The sequence below is a fragment of the Pogonomyrmex barbatus genome, unplaced genomic scaffold (genome assembly GCF_055798465.1).
Source record: "Pogonomyrmex barbatus isolate J1 unplaced genomic scaffold, ASM5579846v1 scaffold5, whole genome shotgun sequence".
Lineage (NCBI taxonomy): Eukaryota > Metazoa > Arthropoda > Insecta > Hymenoptera > Formicidae > Pogonomyrmex > Pogonomyrmex barbatus.
The window spans coordinates 4,023,218-4,040,720 of NW_028297149.1; the positions used below are offsets into that span (position 1 = coordinate 4,023,218).

General features: G+C 28.0%; 2 protein-coding genes across 14 annotated transcripts in view; one reads left to right on the forward strand and one right to left on the reverse strand.

Annotated features, from left to right (window-relative positions):
• The window catches only part of LOC105422389 (uncharacterized protein F13E9.13, mitochondrial), a 263,236-nt gene extending 254,042 nt beyond the window's left edge, over positions 1 to 9,194 (forward strand). For 8 of the 13 annotated variants that reach the window (XM_089082110.1, XM_089082111.1, XM_089082106.1 and 5 more), the window contains 4 exons: positions 6,308 to 6,359; positions 7,977 to 8,140; positions 8,301 to 8,500; positions 8,949 to 9,194. In XM_089082110.1, coding sequence (XP_088938236.1) covers positions 6,308 to 6,359; positions 7,977 to 8,140; positions 8,301 to 8,500; positions 8,949 to 9,161 — 629 coding nt within the window. In that variant the 3' untranslated portion in view covers positions 9,162 to 9,194. Of the gene's footprint in view, positions 1 to 6,307; positions 6,360 to 6,774; positions 6,988 to 7,976; positions 8,141 to 8,300; positions 8,501 to 8,948 lie in introns of those variants that run through there. The other 5 variants (XM_089082105.1, XR_016140502.1, XM_089082114.1 and 2 more) reach the window with 5 other exon arrangements.
• A 2,428-nt stretch (positions 9,195 to 11,622) lies between these two features.
• LOC105424964 (uncharacterized) lies at positions 11,623 to 15,869 on the reverse strand. The gene has a single exon (XM_011635853.3). The coding sequence runs from the start codon at positions 15,753 to 15,755 to the stop codon at positions 15,072 to 15,074; it is 684 nt and encodes a 227-aa protein (XP_011634155.2). The 5' UTR covers positions 15,756 to 15,869; the 3' UTR covers positions 11,623 to 15,071.
• Positions 15,870 to 17,503: the final 1,634 nt, after the last annotated feature.

Sequence of the window (17,503 nt, forward strand, 5' to 3'; positions counted from 1 at the left end):
GTGAGACTGTCGCGAGCACGAAATTTAGCGCCAAATATAAGAGCCATATCGTAAGGAAGAAGTTAGGAAATAGATACGTAATTCAAGATATTCCAGGATTTAACGTTGCCACAAGACTATTCAACACTTTTCTTTCTTGCGATAAATCGAAGCCCTGGGCAAAAACCAATGAAAATTCTCTAGACTCTTAAGCATCGACAGAAGCGAGCGAAATCCTTACTCACGAATAAATCAAGATCTATAAAACTATTATAAATTTATTAATTTTAATATTTATGATTTATATTTGAATGTTTATATGTTTATGCTATTATACTATTCAATATATATTAATTATACTTATGCCAATCATCGAAATGATTTATTATTTATATATTACTTTTGTAAAAAATTTATTCAAATTATGTTAAAAAAATACTTTATTTAAATTTAATTATATGAAAATAATATTAATAAATTCTTTTTTTTACACAATAAATATGTATAAAGGTAATAAAAGATATAATACTATATAAATAAACTAATTTTAATATTTTTATAAAAACAGTTTGTATATTTACAAAAGAATTTCTGAAGTTATTATTTATGTTATTTAAATCAATAGATAAAAATATAAATAAAAAAATCAAATAAAAAAATCAATTTAATTTTATTCATTTTTCAATAAAACATTATATACATTTATTTAATAAAACATAATAATATAGTAAGTTTTAATTATTTATACAAAATAGGAAGAAACAAAATAAAATTAAAAAATAAAATATTTTATGTTTTATTTATAGCTTTTTGTATTACACATATTTTTAAGATATAGTATAACAATTGAATATTTCATATGGTAATATCAATAATCTTAATTATTTATAACACAGATATTTTTATATTTTGCACATATATAATTAAAAAATATAAAAATCAAATCTTTCAATATAAAATAAAATGTCTCTTATTTGAGTTAACTAAACACAACAAAATTCACAAATCTTGAATTATTATCTAATATATATGTATGTACACTCACATATATGTTGTAACGGCAGGGCCTTGTAAGGAAAATATATATATATATATATATATATATTATATATATATATATATATATTAGGAAAATATATATATATATATATATATATATATATATATATATATATACACCTGGCTTATTTGTCCTGCGCTGCCTATCTTTCTTGCACGCACACCGCTCGCACTATTCCACTCGCTTGCCTGTACACCGCACGCGCCGTCTCACTCACGCTATCGCTCATGGCACGCGATACCGACTCCCCATCGCCGGACCGACGGCGCACAGTGGGGAACGCCGGCCGGGTATATAAGCCCGAGACCAGATCCCAACCTGCAATCCGACTCCTGACACCGACCTGATCAGTACCTATTACCTCTCGGGGTCAAGGTTTCGCTTGCTCTGCCGGATTTCACCGGCTTTCTCTACCTTCGGGCTGAGGTTTCACTCAGCTCCACCGGGTTTCGCCGGTTTCCGTTGCGAGGCAGGGCTCGACGTGGCACTCAGCCCTGCCCGCAATACCTAGAGACGTCCCGCCTGACATTAGCTCGTAAGTGCATGCGAGTAAGGCCGCTAGTTATAAGTCGGTAATTCGATCTTTAGTTGTAACCGCGCCGTAGTGATTAAGCCGTCATTGATCGCATGCCGCACTTGTCTAGCGCTTTGCGTCAACCGCTTTGCGTCTCCGCTTTGCATCTCACCTCCTGCTGCTGCCAACTACATTGCGACATCTCCTGGCCTGCACGCTGTATCTATCTTTCGCTAAATAAATTATCTTTTTCACGTCAATCTGTGTTCTCGTAAGCTTGAGTCTCCCCTCTTCTTGAACCCGGACACCGACGAACCGATCCGAGCGTCGAGCGAGGTGATCGCGTCACAATGTATTACGTACATTTATTATTAGAAAATTATAATATATTAAATATTATTTTAATTTTTTTCAACAAAAACATAATATTTCAAACAAAAATAGTTTTTAACTTTATAACGTAATTACAAATATATTTAATAATTATATTACATTGGAGAAAATATTATAGCTTAAAATCTTTGTTATTTAAAAAATATGTTGTTTTTTTGAGATTAAGATAAATATTATTATGTATATTGACTATTCAAATTAAAAATATTTGTTTCTCTTTAAGCTTTTTAACAAATCACATTTTTCTTTTTGAATAGACATCTTCTCTCCATGTTGTTCAGTCTTTTTGGTTAACTTCAATTCTTCAAACAACATCTTTTTCTTCTTAAAAGCTAATTTTTCTTTTTTTGCAAGTTCTTCTATTTTTCTTTTATTTTCTTCATATTCTTTTTTCATCTTCATATTTTTTGTGAATAAACTGAAGATGTTCCAACCATTGCTTCTCTAACTCTAATTTTGTTCGAGATGTTTTTGATCCTGTTTCATGTCTTTTTTTGTGCTATTTTTATTTCTGTGCTAATATTTTCTATACTATATTCTTTTGTTCTAATATTTTCTTGGATTACTTGATTCTTTTACTTATTCTATATTAGTTATTATGTTTTTAGTATTCACTAATATTGGCGAATTAAAAACATTTTCACTGCTTTCACTGTAACGCTTTTATGACTCAAAATTTCATGTAATCTTTTATCGTAATCAAAAATCTTCGGAGCATTTCCACTTGTACGATTATGATCCTTTTTTTTGTTATAAGATTTTTTTAATGCACTAAATTTCCATCTAACTTGATCACCTGATAACTATAAAAATATATTAGAAAAATATCAGATCAGATTAATTTAATTATAAAAATATATTTATAGATTAGGTTAATAAATATTAATAAATATAATAAAATATTTAATGGAACTTCAAATAAACATAATCCATTCAGATCTTCTGCAATTGATTGCCAAAACTTTTTATTTTTTTTTGGTATTATCAGCTTCAATATCACGAGCTTCATAAGCAGATAAAAGTGCAAAAATAGCTTGTTTGTTTCATACAAACTTATGTTGTAGCCAGACCCACAATAATAGAATAATAATAAAAGTAGTCCGCATGAATCTCGGAAAAAGTCTTTCGAAAGACGACACAAATGTGTGACCGCCGAAATTGCGACCAGTCTTTCGAAAGACCACAGAAATGCATTACGCGAGAACATTGTGAAAAGCGTATCAGCAAATTCTTAAATTTGATGATCAAACCGAGCGTGATCAATCAATATCGCGCGATCAATCGACGAAACCGATCGACGCAACCGATCGAAATGCTGATCGGGCATCGACCAGTCTATATAACCGACCATACAAGGCAGAGTCGGCAGAGTCGAAAATTACGTGTCGTCCGGAATCGAACTTATAATAATCGCACGAGATATTACCGAATTTCGTAGCGAAGTTCACGCGAGCCGTACTATCAGCATCTCAGGTGACATACTCGGTCGTCGACCGCCAAAGTAACGCGATACGCACCGAGTCATCCGACGACGTTTAACCGTGTGTAAAATATAATCGTTAATATATCAAGCATTTGTGCACTTGTTAGAATAAATCAATTAAAATAAAGAAAGTGTATGTTAGTGAATTCAAGAAGATCCCTACATTCGTTTGATCCTGCTCGGAGTTCCAACTCCTTAGCGAATCCGACTATCCCTAATATTAACGTCCTAATAGCCCATCCGGGGTACAACACTTGTCTTTCCATTGAAATTCTTCATGAGAAATTAAATCAATTTCTCTTTGTTTATTTGTATTTCTTTCTTGTAAAATATTTACATCTGATATCGGTATATATTCAGAATCAACAAAATTATTAATCAACATATTTCCAGTTTTATTCATTGTATAATCTAATATGCAAAAGTGAAATTTTAGATTACCAATTTATAACTTATTGAAATAAGATTGATCATCTTACTTACGTGTAATTATTACCGTATAAAAAAAATCCGTATAAATCCGTATATATAAAAAAAATAGCGTTGACATGAATCATATCTCTTAATTTTTGTGAGTTATTAACCTCACTTCTTACCATCAATATAACAGAATATATACATATATTATTAAATAAATATGGTAAGTTTGTTTTTTGATATTGGTAAAACTATGTCACACACCGTAACTCTTCGCAAAAGCAGAGTTAGCAAAAGTCGACTTGAGTCAATGACATATAGCGATACAAATCAAATGGAAAACACAAATGATGATATGACTAGACTTGTGTCGACTTGAGTTACTAAATGGAAAGCACCCAATGTATAATAATAAATAATAAATACGTATGCAGCGAAATGGGCACATTATGGACAACAATATATCTAATAAAACACATTCTTTTTATTTGTTCTCTCTTTCTTTTCTCTTTCTCTAATTTAAAAAGAAATGCATAAATTATATTATATCTTCATCATTGTATTGTTCATTCGTATCGATTTTTATATCTATATAAACATATATTTCGTAATCTCTAACTACAGTGTCTGCTCCTTATATCACGATTCTAATTGACTGATTATTAATAAATACACATAACGAGAGTAAGAAAATAGAAAACAAAAGAGTGAGCGAGATAGTATGCTTGTTGCTCTTTTTCCGCGCATTCGATTGGCGGTCAACGATGTCGTTGAGTTTCGCGGCGAGTTTGACAGTTGGTGATAGTTTGTTTTGGAGTGTAAGTGACTCATGTTTGTATTATTTTGCAAGTAAGTTCTAAAATAAGAAACAATATAAATAGTGTCATTTTAAATGCATGTATTTTTTATTTTACTGTCCTTTACGCGTTTGTGCTTTTCTCCAGATTTCTTCAGATGCGCATAACGAAAATAAAGGTTGGTTTATAAAGGCCATAATCTGTTATGCCGGAACCATAAGAACTTGACCAATCATTGATCAGTCGATTATTCTTCTGCAATTCTTCTACGATTGTGATTTCAATTTTTTACGGCATAAGTTAACAGATTAAAGCCTCCATAAACCAGCCTCAAAAAAATAGCAAACGAATTTACTTTGATTTCTTTAAATATTTTAACATCTTTTTTTCTCACAGATATAATACTTAGGAGAGATATATTTAGTCATATATTTTCAGAATTATCAGAAAAAGAATTGTAAAGCATCCTGAAATACTTCAACAAATCTTAAATAAATTAAGGAAAAAATTTGATTAAAAGTTAATAAGCTAAATTTAATGAATGGATTGAAACTTAAATAAACGAGATTGAAAAAGATTTATTTACAAAAAAAAAGAAATAGATAAAAAGTTACAATATATATCCTAATTTATTTTGATTTCTTTAAATATTTTAACTAATTAAATATTTTAAATATTTTATTCTCTTTTGTTGTTACAGGTTTACGCAAAATTTATTAATATTTAGCAGAAACATATTTAGAAGAGACATAAACGATGCTATGAAAGGACTTAATACCAAATTTAATGATATAACGATTTGGAGTAATACTGCTGTCTCAATTAGACTTTTTTAGTTTTTGTCTGCCATATGCATTAAATGTCTATATGAGTGAAACTCTAAATTAATGGTGAAATTAAAATTATGGCTTAAGATGAATATAAAGATATATAAATAATATCGCTTTAAAAAATATATATGTTCTACATAACATTCCCATACAGCACAAATGACTGTTTGTGGACTAATTGTCGACTTTTTTTAGTTTTAGTCTTGAAGTTGACTTATAAAGTCGACATTTAGCCGACTATTTCTGTAATAATTTGTGTCAACTTTACTTGTCTTACAATAAATCGACTTAAAGTCAACTATTTCCAAGGATATTAAAATCGACTTTTTATGTTAGACTTTTAGTCGACTAATATTGTCAAATTATCGATAATAATATAATTATTATTATATAATTTATCATTCTTAATTATACAGATGCGTTATTAAATTATAAGAATTCTAATTTGATATTTATATCTGACGCTAAGTTAATATTGCAAGCGTTAAATTGAACGCACCATGAAGCCCTAGTATAATTCTTTTTTAGTTGAGTTTGTTCGATTTCTATCTGGCATTAGGTTATATGGCAACGCAACACTCGATGTGATCAGATATAAAATCCAATCCTCTTTTTTATTGATATAATTAATAGAAATTATAAAATAAATTTATTAAAATGTTACTAAAACTACAATTTTAAAAATATTTTTCCGGATGTTTGCTAGTTTCTTAAAAAATTAATGCCTTTCAAAATTTGAGGTTATGCTATAAAAATTGTAGAAGCAATATTATTAACAAAAGAGTATTATCTCTTTTATTATTTTTTTGTTAACTTTTTTGTTATCTTTTTTAGATCGAAGGATTGTGACTTTCTTTGCTGCCCCTTTGTTCTTCTCTGTCCAAAGGTAAGTTTTTTTTATCATGAAATATTTGCTTGAACATTTTTTTTCTTTATAAATTTTACCATGAATATTCATGAATATGACATACACTTTTATTTTTACTTTCTATCAGACACTATCCTCATTATGTTAATTAGAAGCATCAATAATTTCATTTAATAAATGTTTTGAGATTAATGTCTGGATACATAACTATCTGATCCTGACAATATGTCATTACTTCTTAAGGGGATGCTAAACTTGTCTGTATTACCGACAGAATGCGATAATTTTTGTATCGCTCCCATTTTTTATTAATCTTATAGATTTGGAAATGCTTCTTTAGAATTAAAGTTTATGCATTAATATGTGTTTGTCTGATGGATTTTATATCAGAAACGAGAAAAACTTTTATAATTTAGATCTTTTTTACCATTAGGTACCTTAAAATGGCATCCAAAGCTGTCAAGTCGCGCAAATATTTGCTTTATGTGAAACCTTTACAGCCTGTATCTACAAAACTGATATTGCTAGACTAGAAGGTTACATGAAGAAGCAATGTTGAGTTCTTAGAATTAGGCTTAGACACTTATTACGAATAGAAAGATTATACAAAAATTCGTTCATATGTATATCATGTGTGTACAGAAATGTATGTATAAGTGTATGTATGCATACATAAATGTATCTATGTATGTGTAGATGTGCATATGTGTGAACGTTTTCATCGGAATTCGCTCGTCAGTTTAACCCCTTAAATCAGAGGCTATACTAAGATTTTGTTTTCTTATATTCTTCGATATTAATTTCTATTCGTAAATTGTTTACCAGGATATTAAATTAATTATAAAACATTACAATCTAATTTGTACAATCTAATCGAAAAATCTTGATATAATAACGAAGTAATAAAACTTGTAGTGAATTTGATTAGACCGCACCAGTGCACAATAATGCGTCTAATCGAATTCGCTATTAATCATAAAATATTAATTGAAGTTACTACATTGAATTTTTGAGTACTAGTAAATATATACTAAATTTATTATTTTTACATTTTTTAACTTTATTTAATAAAAGAAAGAGTTTACTTTAATAATAGATGTTTTTATGAGTTGAAATAGCTTTTATTTTTTTATAAAAGCACAATTTATATAGAAAATATACTCTTAAGTAGTAAATGGCATGTCTTAACTAGATCATTAAGAAAATAGACATAAGTAGACAGCCATTATAAAAATAATTTTTTTAAGCTTATAAATTTTTTTTTCTTCCAATGTTTGAAGATAATTTTTTTAATAAATATTGAAAAATGCAAGTTTTAAATATTAATATATTTTGATATACATACACACACACATATATATATATATATGTATATGTATATGTATATATATATATATATATATATATATATATATATATATATATATATATATCAAAATATATTAAAATAATATATTTTCCCTTGATCTTTTCTACACCTACAATGCACCTACCTGCCTCCTAGCTTTATCGTGGGACACCCTGTATATATATATATATATATATATTATATGATTGGTTAATTTAATATATTAAATTAACTAATCAGCAATGTGAACTATCGGATTCCACTCTATGTTTCTTGCAATTTTTTAGGAGATTCAGCTCGGCCAAGAATATTATCAGATATAACATTCCTTCTACAAGTAAATCGAATCATTTTGTATATCAACCATTGTTTGATATTATACAAAATAATGAAAATAGGGAAAATAATATGGACAAGGAATCAATAGAGTTGGAGCACACAGTTTGTTGTGGTAAGTTTGGTTTTATTGATTACTAATAGATCTAATAATTATTACAAACTCAATAATTAAATAAAATCAATAATTAAATTAATTTCAATGATTAATTTCTATTGTACATTTTCAGTTTTATCTTATTTTTAATTGTTTGCTTCTTGTTTTTATTGTTCAGAAAAATGTTGTCGAGGATATTATACAAAATTTGCGACAGTTGAGCTGAACAAAATTATTCATTTCCTAGAAAATGGAAATGAACGAAATGAAATACAAGAAGTCAACTTCTCTCTTTTATCGAATTTCCCTCTCAGTATAGTACAGCAAATAAATAATTTCAACAATAGATTAGAAGATGTGAATGTTCGACGACTATTTGTAAGTATTTTATTCTTTATAAATTAAAAGGCTTACAGCAACAATGATTTTATGGCTTGATGGCTTTAATTAATTACATTAATAAAAATTAAGTAAATTATATTCAGTTATCTAAATGTATAAAAGTAATATTATATTTTATTAATTATAATAATTACTATTAATTATTGATTTAAGTATGTATATATACGTCATACGTCAGTTTTAGCAAAAATTTCAATTAGGAACATATCCATTCTTAAATAAATGAATGTAATTATCATAAAAATGTAATTAAATTTATGTTTTTATTAATATAATAATCATATAGTGAAAATTTATTAAAAATAATTAAAAATATCAAGATTATTTAAAAAATATATAAATTAAGCAAATTATGCAATAAATAATAATGAATAATAAATGCGCACATACACATTTAAAACATTTAAATATACATTTGTTACAGATGATAAAAATGTCACAATTGGGTGGAGAAACTATACCAAAACTTGTAAGGAATATAATGTTTCAAATTTTTGGATATGAACTTACACAGGCATACTCATGGACGGGACAAAAGAAGAATAAATCAGCATTCAGAAAATCAAAATTAGCCGATACAATAATTAGTATATCAATTAGTATATCAATTTTGTACGATTACTTTTTTAATTATTAATGGATCACGTTAATAAATTACGTCTAGAAGATAGACAGAGATATTCTTACTTGCTCATTCGCTTATTTTCACACTCGTTCATTTTGTCACTCGCTTATTCGCTCAATCATTCATTTGCTCACTGGATTACTCGTTTATTCGCTCACTCATTTTGTTTCTATCTTGTCATTGTCTATATCTTTGTTCTGTTTCTGTCAAAAACATAATCTGAAGAAAAGTAGTTTTTTTTTAAATAATTATGTTTACATAGACTTTTCCAAATTTCTTTCATAAATTATGATACTTCCTCGGCCGAGATGTGCTTGAAGAGATTTATGCTTCTTAAAAATTTCCTCCACAAGAAAAAAAGAACAACCGTTCCTTGTAATCCCATATTCGATCTGATTAATTTGCGTCGCTTGTATCTATTTGCTGGACTCGTGCCATAATTAGTTAACGTTAAAATAATAATTAAAAAAATAATCGTACACAATTTTTATATCGAAATTTGTCTCAAATTTAAATCAAAACATATCTGATTATGTGATTATTCCGAATCACATTGTACACTTATATAATAATATAATATAAAAAATAATATAATATAAAAAAATATTTGTATATAAGCTGAATTCTAATTTTATTCACTGCCAGTATTGAAAATCTATAATATACGTGTCCTGAACTATATTTAAATATTTAAATATAGTTCAGGATACATATATCGAAATGCAGTTATATTTATATCGATTATTTTATTACTTCGTTTGTAGCCATTGTTTTAAAGAAAGATTCAAATACCACGATAACTGAAGTAGAGGGATATATGCAAGAGTGGTTGCGACGATCTGGTGACAGATTGCGAATACTACAGAAATAGGTTTTTTTATATATAAAAATGTGTTTTTATATTATAAATTTTATTTAAAAGTTTATATTTCTAATGTTAATAGTTAATAAATATATATTAAATAGACGAAAATAAATATAAATAAAGCTTTGTAAAGAATGTCTATTTATTGTCGACTAAAAGTCGACTTAATCACCATAACCTATATTAAATAATCTGAAAGTCAACTTATTGTCGGCCAAAAGTCAACCTCGTCGCCATAACCAAGCAAAATATGTCGACTTATAGTTGTCATAAAGACAACGACTTTAAGTTGATTGATATGGCTGACTTATAGCCGACTATAGTCGGGACATTTGTTGACTATTAGTCGACTATAAGTTGACATTCAATCTAATTTTAAAGTCGACTTTAGACTTTTTCTGCCGACTTATAGTCGACTAATAGTCGGCTTTGTGCTGTTTGGGTTTCAATTTAGCTTTCTATTGTTTGTAACTGTCTTTGTAATCATTTAATTTTTATTTTATTTTTATGATATATAAACACATGAAAATATAATAATAACTTTTTATAATAACTTTTTTAGATATTCATAATTATATACTTCAAAATCATCATATCATTAAATTTGATATATATATTGTACTTATATCAAAATTACATGTATCATACATTTTTAGAATTGTCAGAAAAAGAAATTATCAAGCATCCTGAAATACTTAACAATTTTAAGTAAATTAAGAAAAAAATATTGATGAAAAGTTAATAAACTGAATTAAATGAATGAACTTAATGGATTGAAACGTAATGACCGAGATTAAAAAAGATTTATTTCCAAAAAAAAATAGGTAAAAAGATTATAATATGTGTCCTAATTTATTTTGATTTCTTTCAAAATATACATCACAAACTGCATTGAGAGCGACAGACGCATTTAACTGGGAGCAAGAAACTCGTACTTTCAATACACTCGGACAGTGCCGCCTGAACTCGACGAGTTTTCAGTGCACACTCAGTTCTGCCCAGTGAAAAACGTTATAGGACTTTGGACTTGCATCACATGCGGGCTACGATCCATTTAGCGCTACAAAAGTTTTGAAGCGTTTGATTAACCAATCAAAACAAAAAATTCTGAATTGATCAATCAAAAAATGCTTCAAAGCATTTGTAGCACCAAGTGAACTACACCCGCGATTTCCGATTGTATGAGAGAAAATGGTGACAGTCCTGAGTATGGCTGAGTTCGGGAAGCGCGTTATTAGAACTATCGCATCATTCTATCCTTAATTTACATATAATGAGCAATAAAAATGAAATGATGTGATAGTGCTAATAGCGCACTCCCCGAACGCAGCCTATGTGACGTGATCTTTGAGTACATAGACATGGAGGGGGAATATTGGCACCGAAAGTGTGTCCAAAGTATGTGCGAGAGAGAAAGATATACTCGTCTTTTCTGCACATGCATCGAAATTGATAGATACTATAAGCAAACAATATATAGTGTGATGTGAAGAACAATAGGTGACAAGAACTGTCATAAATTATATAGGGATATTATATAGGGATGTAAAATGTTAGTTAGTATAGTACTAGGATAATAAAATGTTAAATAAATATTAACATATACAATTATAACACAAGAAAATAATTTTTATTGATGTTTAAAATGAATCAATTTTGTAAACTTAATATAATCTTTATGTGTTGAATCGGTAACGCACTTAGCCTCATGAAATAAACGCAAGTTAACGTAAATTATAATTATGCTTTTAATAAGTTGCGTTTTATGGTTGTCAAACAAATCTTGCTGCAAAATGTGTTCTGTCATTACGCTGTCATTAAACACTTTCATAGTCACAATTGTCTTAATATTTTTTCTAGTGCGAATTATATTATAATTTAATCAAATAATTGCTTTAAAGCATTGTGTTATTTTTATGACATCATCCGAAGGAAAAATTAAATTACCTTTGTTTTTTACAGTAATCAAAATTGAGTTAGTCGATTTTGCGTGACAAAAGTTGCACAAATGTGACAAATATGTCCTAATAACTTTCTTACAACAAATTTACCCATACAGCACATTAACATTGAATCAACGTTTTAGAAACGTTGAGTTACAACTATGCTGATGTTGAATCAATGTTGACCAACACTGAATCAATGTTGCATAAACGTTGTTGCAATGTAAAAATGTCCGCGAATGTTGATTTATACTTATAATGTCTACGTCTGATGAACATTGACACAAAATTGTTTCAATGTTAAATCTATGTTGATGGAACATTGATATCATATCGATATGACGTAGATTTTAAGTTTTTGCACTACTCTTCCACGAACTTATATTTTACGTATATTTCATTTTTATAATGCAATTTTAAATTGCCTATTATTATTAATTTGTATATGAAATTATGATATAATATAGCAAAATAAAACATAATTTAATATTATGTTAATTAAACATAATTTAATACAAATGAGAAAAATAAGAGGCATATAAGCTAAACCGAATCTTCTTGCTTGAAAAATTTTTGTTTATTAAAGTAACAACATTAAACATTTCGACTTGTATTAGGTTATCTTCAAACATTTGAGGGAAAACATAGAATATATAAATCTTAAAACAAATTCGTATTACATACATTAAAATGAGATATTGCTATTGGATTTAGAATCAATCAAAAAAACAAATAAAAAAGTCTCCAGTCATTTGCTCCCAACATGAACAGGTAGAAACATGACAAAGCTCAGGTCAGATAAATGCCCAAAGATATTCTTAGTGGTGTTTAAATTATATAAAAACCAATTAAAGTGCTAAATCACACAAACCGTCAAAACGTATTAAAATTAGTTAGGTAAAAAGAAAATCACAAATAAACTAAAAAGTCGGAGGTTAAGAAAATAAAAGAATAAAAATAAAATAAATAAGAAATAAATATTAAAGAAATAAATTAAAAAAATTAAATTAAATAAGAAATAAATAAATAAACAATAAAAATTATTATGTTGAATTATAAAATTATAAAGTCATTATGTCCATAAAAATGAGTGAATAAATATCCATGAATGAAAAATCGAGTAATCTGTATCAAATAGTAATCATTACTGTTGTCAGAAAGATGTGTAAAACAAACCGATACAGGATTGAAGGAAGGAGACAAGAAAAGGAATAGAAGAAGGGGAAAGAGAAAAAATGTGTGTGGTGGAGACGGAACATAGGAAGAGGAGGAAAGAAGGAGTTAAATCAGGGATAACTGATTAAGGACAGGCAGATAATTGTTAGGCAAAAGATCCGTGTCGTTCTGTTTATTGAGGCCATGTTGTTTTTGATGTAAAAAAATTTCAATGAAAATTTAACAAATTGGCGACCTTTCTTGTCTGATTTCAGAAAAAAATTTTAATAAATATTTATGTATATACATACATATATGCATATTCAATGTTGTAACATTTTACAATCAATGTTAAAAAGCCAACACAGATTAGATGTAAAAAAAACATTTGCATATCTATATGAAACATTACAACGTCTCATCAACATTTTTTCAATGTTATGCTGTTTGGACTACTGATATATGTAAATATGTCGTTGACATATGAACTGAGTATTGTTAACATTGATAAATAATTATGGTCAAATATATCAAAATATATCAAATATATCAACAGATAATTGTTTCTCATTAATTTCAATGAATAAGTTATTGCTTACGATTTTGACGCATGCGCAGAGATGACGTATCGCTTGTATACTTTTCTCTCTCGCACATATTTTGGACATACCTTCGGTTTATAGGAAATATAAGGCAATTCTCCCTCTATATCTATACTCAAAGGATGTGATACTTGTTTGAATCTTACAGCATCAATGTATGTATGATTAAATTTCTGTAAAAATGCCAGTATCTTGTTGCATCAAAAAGTCGTAATAAAAAAAAATAGTGTTAATCTAAATAAGTTTAAGTAAGCTTTACATTTATAATAAATGTATAAATGTTTCATGAAACATAAATAGTGATTAATGCAATTTTATAGATTATGGTGAAAACAAAATTTTTAATATTTTAGATTTTCATTTAAAAGAGAAGATTATTTGAAAAAGTAGCTTCAAAATATTGAAATTTTTCCTTTTAACAAAAGACATACGCAGCCATACGCAGATTCTAAAAAAAGATATATACAATGAAGTTGTTATTAGAATAACAAGAAAATTTGTATTAAATACAAATGTATTTCTATTAGATACTAGATGTTTCAACGAATTAGAAATTGGAATAGATACTCCACACCAACTGTGTTCAACTAATAACTATGATATAGACAATATTTAACAATAAGAATGTTTCATACTCGAAATTGAATAAGGAAATTACTTCAATTAGTCAACGTCATCGATTAACCAAACTCATTTTATTTTATAACAATTAACTTTTTAAATTTTTGTAATAATTTTTATTTTTATTTTTTTTATATTTTGCTTCTTATTTTCGTTTTTATTATGTTGAATTAGATTTTTTTATGTTCTGCATTCTTCATGACAACAATCGTTCATAGTTTTTTATGTTTATTTTATATTATAAATATATATATATATATATAATATAGCGTGATATATAATTTTAATATATATTAAGTTTTTTGAATATTATTTATCACAGTTAAATGGGCTTTCTGATTACTCAACAATTAAAATAAATATTATTTTTGTAATTTACACAATTTGTTTAAGTGAAACAATTATTACTTAAAACTTTGTTGAATATCACACGCAATAATTATTTTAAATATGTGACGACAGCGGCCATTTTCTCGCATATATCGGAAACCCTATTGGACGCAAGCCACGCTATCTCAATAATGACATGTTAGCAATCTAGTTTAGTATAGACATGTGAGTGTACTATATAGCTCAATGCAGAGAGAAGTGTGAGAGCGGCCACCATAGACCTTATATGTACCTGACCTTATATGGTCTGGTAATACAGATATGATTATGTCCGTGGAAGGTTGGAGAGAGAAACGTCTCTCTTTTTCTAAAAGTGTCATTGTGAATAATATCCTTTGCAGAACAATTATTTTTTTGCAGCAGCCTTCACGGCTTTCGTTGTTGTCGCTTTCTTCGGTTTGGGCGTTTTGGTCTTCGCCGCGGGTGCTTTTACCGCTTTTTTAGCTTTTGATGGGGATTTCGATTCCGTGGCAGCTTTGCTCTTCTTCACAGTAGCTTTGGCAACAGTCTTCTTCTGAGCGGGTTGTTTCTTCGGGCTCTCCGCAGCTTTTTTCATTGCGGTTTTCTTCACGGCACTCAACTTCTTGGTTTTCTCTACCTTCTCCTTCTTAGCCCCCCCAGCTTTCCACGTGTCCGAATGAACTGAGGCGCCTTGAGTCTTTCCTTTGGACTTGGGTTTCGGTTTATCAGTTGACAGTTTGAAAGAGCCGGTGGCGCCCTTACCCTTGGTCTGTACAACAGCACCCGAGGAGACAGCGATCTTCAAATACTTCTTGATGAACGGAGTAACCTTCTCACCGTCCACTTTATAAGTCGACACAATGTACTTTTTGATCGCTTGGAAGGACGAACCCTTGCGATCTTTCAGCTCCTTAATAGCTGCTGTTACCATCTCGGAGGTTGGTGGTCGCGACGAAACTTTTTTCTGCTGCTGCGCCTTCGCCTTACTCTTGGTGGTCTTCTTAGCCGGAGCAGCATTGCTCTCGACAATCTCGACGGCCGCGTTTCCACTGTTAACCTTGTCCTCCATTTTTCTTCTTTTCAAACAAATACGCTTTTCTTCTCTCTTTTTCTTCGAAACAGTAGTGTCTCGTGTCTTATATCCCACACAGTGTAGAATAGTCAGATTGTCCGGAAATACATTTTGCGCATGCTTGTATATACTATACATTAATGCATTCTTATTGGTCTATATTTGTATGCAAGTTAAAGAAAAGTTTGAGATTATTTGTACGTTAATCGTATTTGCAGAATATTACATCATATTTCTAAAAAAAAAATAATGATTCGAACATTCGAACATTAAGTTCGCGTTGCTTAGAATTTTCAATATTTAAAGCAGGATAGATATATTTGTGAACAATAGAAAAAGAAAGAATAAGAAGCTTAAGTGAAATAAATATAAACAACATGAACCGACTATTTATAAAAAACTATTTATTATTAGTCTTAAAACATTTTTTGTTAACATATTATTGTTTAAAATAATTATTAAATATCTATCATATTTTTCTAAGAACTCGTATTTTTAAAAAGAAAATTATTCTTTTATATTTTTTCATTATTTAAAAACAAGTGTATTGCGTGTCATGTATATAAAAAAAGGGTGTCAAGCATAGTGGAATACTTCAAAATGTCTGATATCACTATAAAATTATCTTTTTTTAAAAAAAGATAAAAAAAGGGTGTCAAGTATAGTGGATATTGCTAACTCAAATGATTGTGTAAAATTTATATATATAAAAGATTTGATATCAATAATTGGCGCCAAGTTATATATATAGTCTTATATATATAGTCTTATATATATAGTCTTACAAACATGAAACTACAAGTCCATTTTAGTCAAATTATATATTTCAATCGTATAAAAGATTTGATAAACCACTGTTTTAAAAAAATAAAACTCAAGTAGTAGTTTCTTTAATTTAAAATAATAAAAACCAAATTATATGTATATCTTTCTATCCATTAAAAACTTTTTTTTCTAACCCAAGTGGTAGTAATTATTTAGCTTTAAAATATTTTTATATCACAAAATTGCTTTACTCAATTTACGTTTTTATTACAAAGAATTATAAAGTAACAGTATAAAATAAATAATAAAATTTTATTTAAATAAAAAAAATTTTTATGTAAAAACACTTGGCGCTGCTTTGATCAAACGAAAATGCAAAACTAATGATGAGATTATTTGAATGTTACAAATAAAGGCAAAATTTATTATTTAATATGATTAAATTATAATCACACACACACACGCACACACACACACACACACACACACACACACACACACACACACACACACACACACACACACACACACACATTTTATTCATATTCTTTTTAGAGATATGAGCATATAAAAATATTTTAAAGCTAAATAATTACTACCACTTGAGTTAGAAAAAGAAGTTTTTAATGGATAGAAAGATATACATATAATTTGGTTTTTATTATTTTTAAATTAAAGAAACTACTACTTGAATTTTATTTTTTTAAAACAGTGGTTTATCAAATCTTTTATACGATTGAAATATATAATTTGATTAAAATGGACTTGTAGCTTCATGTTTGTAAGACTATAACTTGCGCCAATTATTGATATCAAATCTTTTATATAAATTTTACATAATCATTTGAGTTGGCAATATTCACTATACTTGACACCCTTTTTTTATCTTTTTTTAAAAAAAGGTAATTTTATAATGTATATATATATATATATATATATATATATATATATATATATATATATATACCTAATAAATAAAC

Bases quoted from the DNA above. Each gene is read 5' to 3' on its own strand.
- LOC105424964 (XM_011635853.3), bottom strand. From the start codon at position 15,755: ATGGAGGACAAGGTTAACAGTGGAAACGCGGCCGTCGAGATTGTCGAG.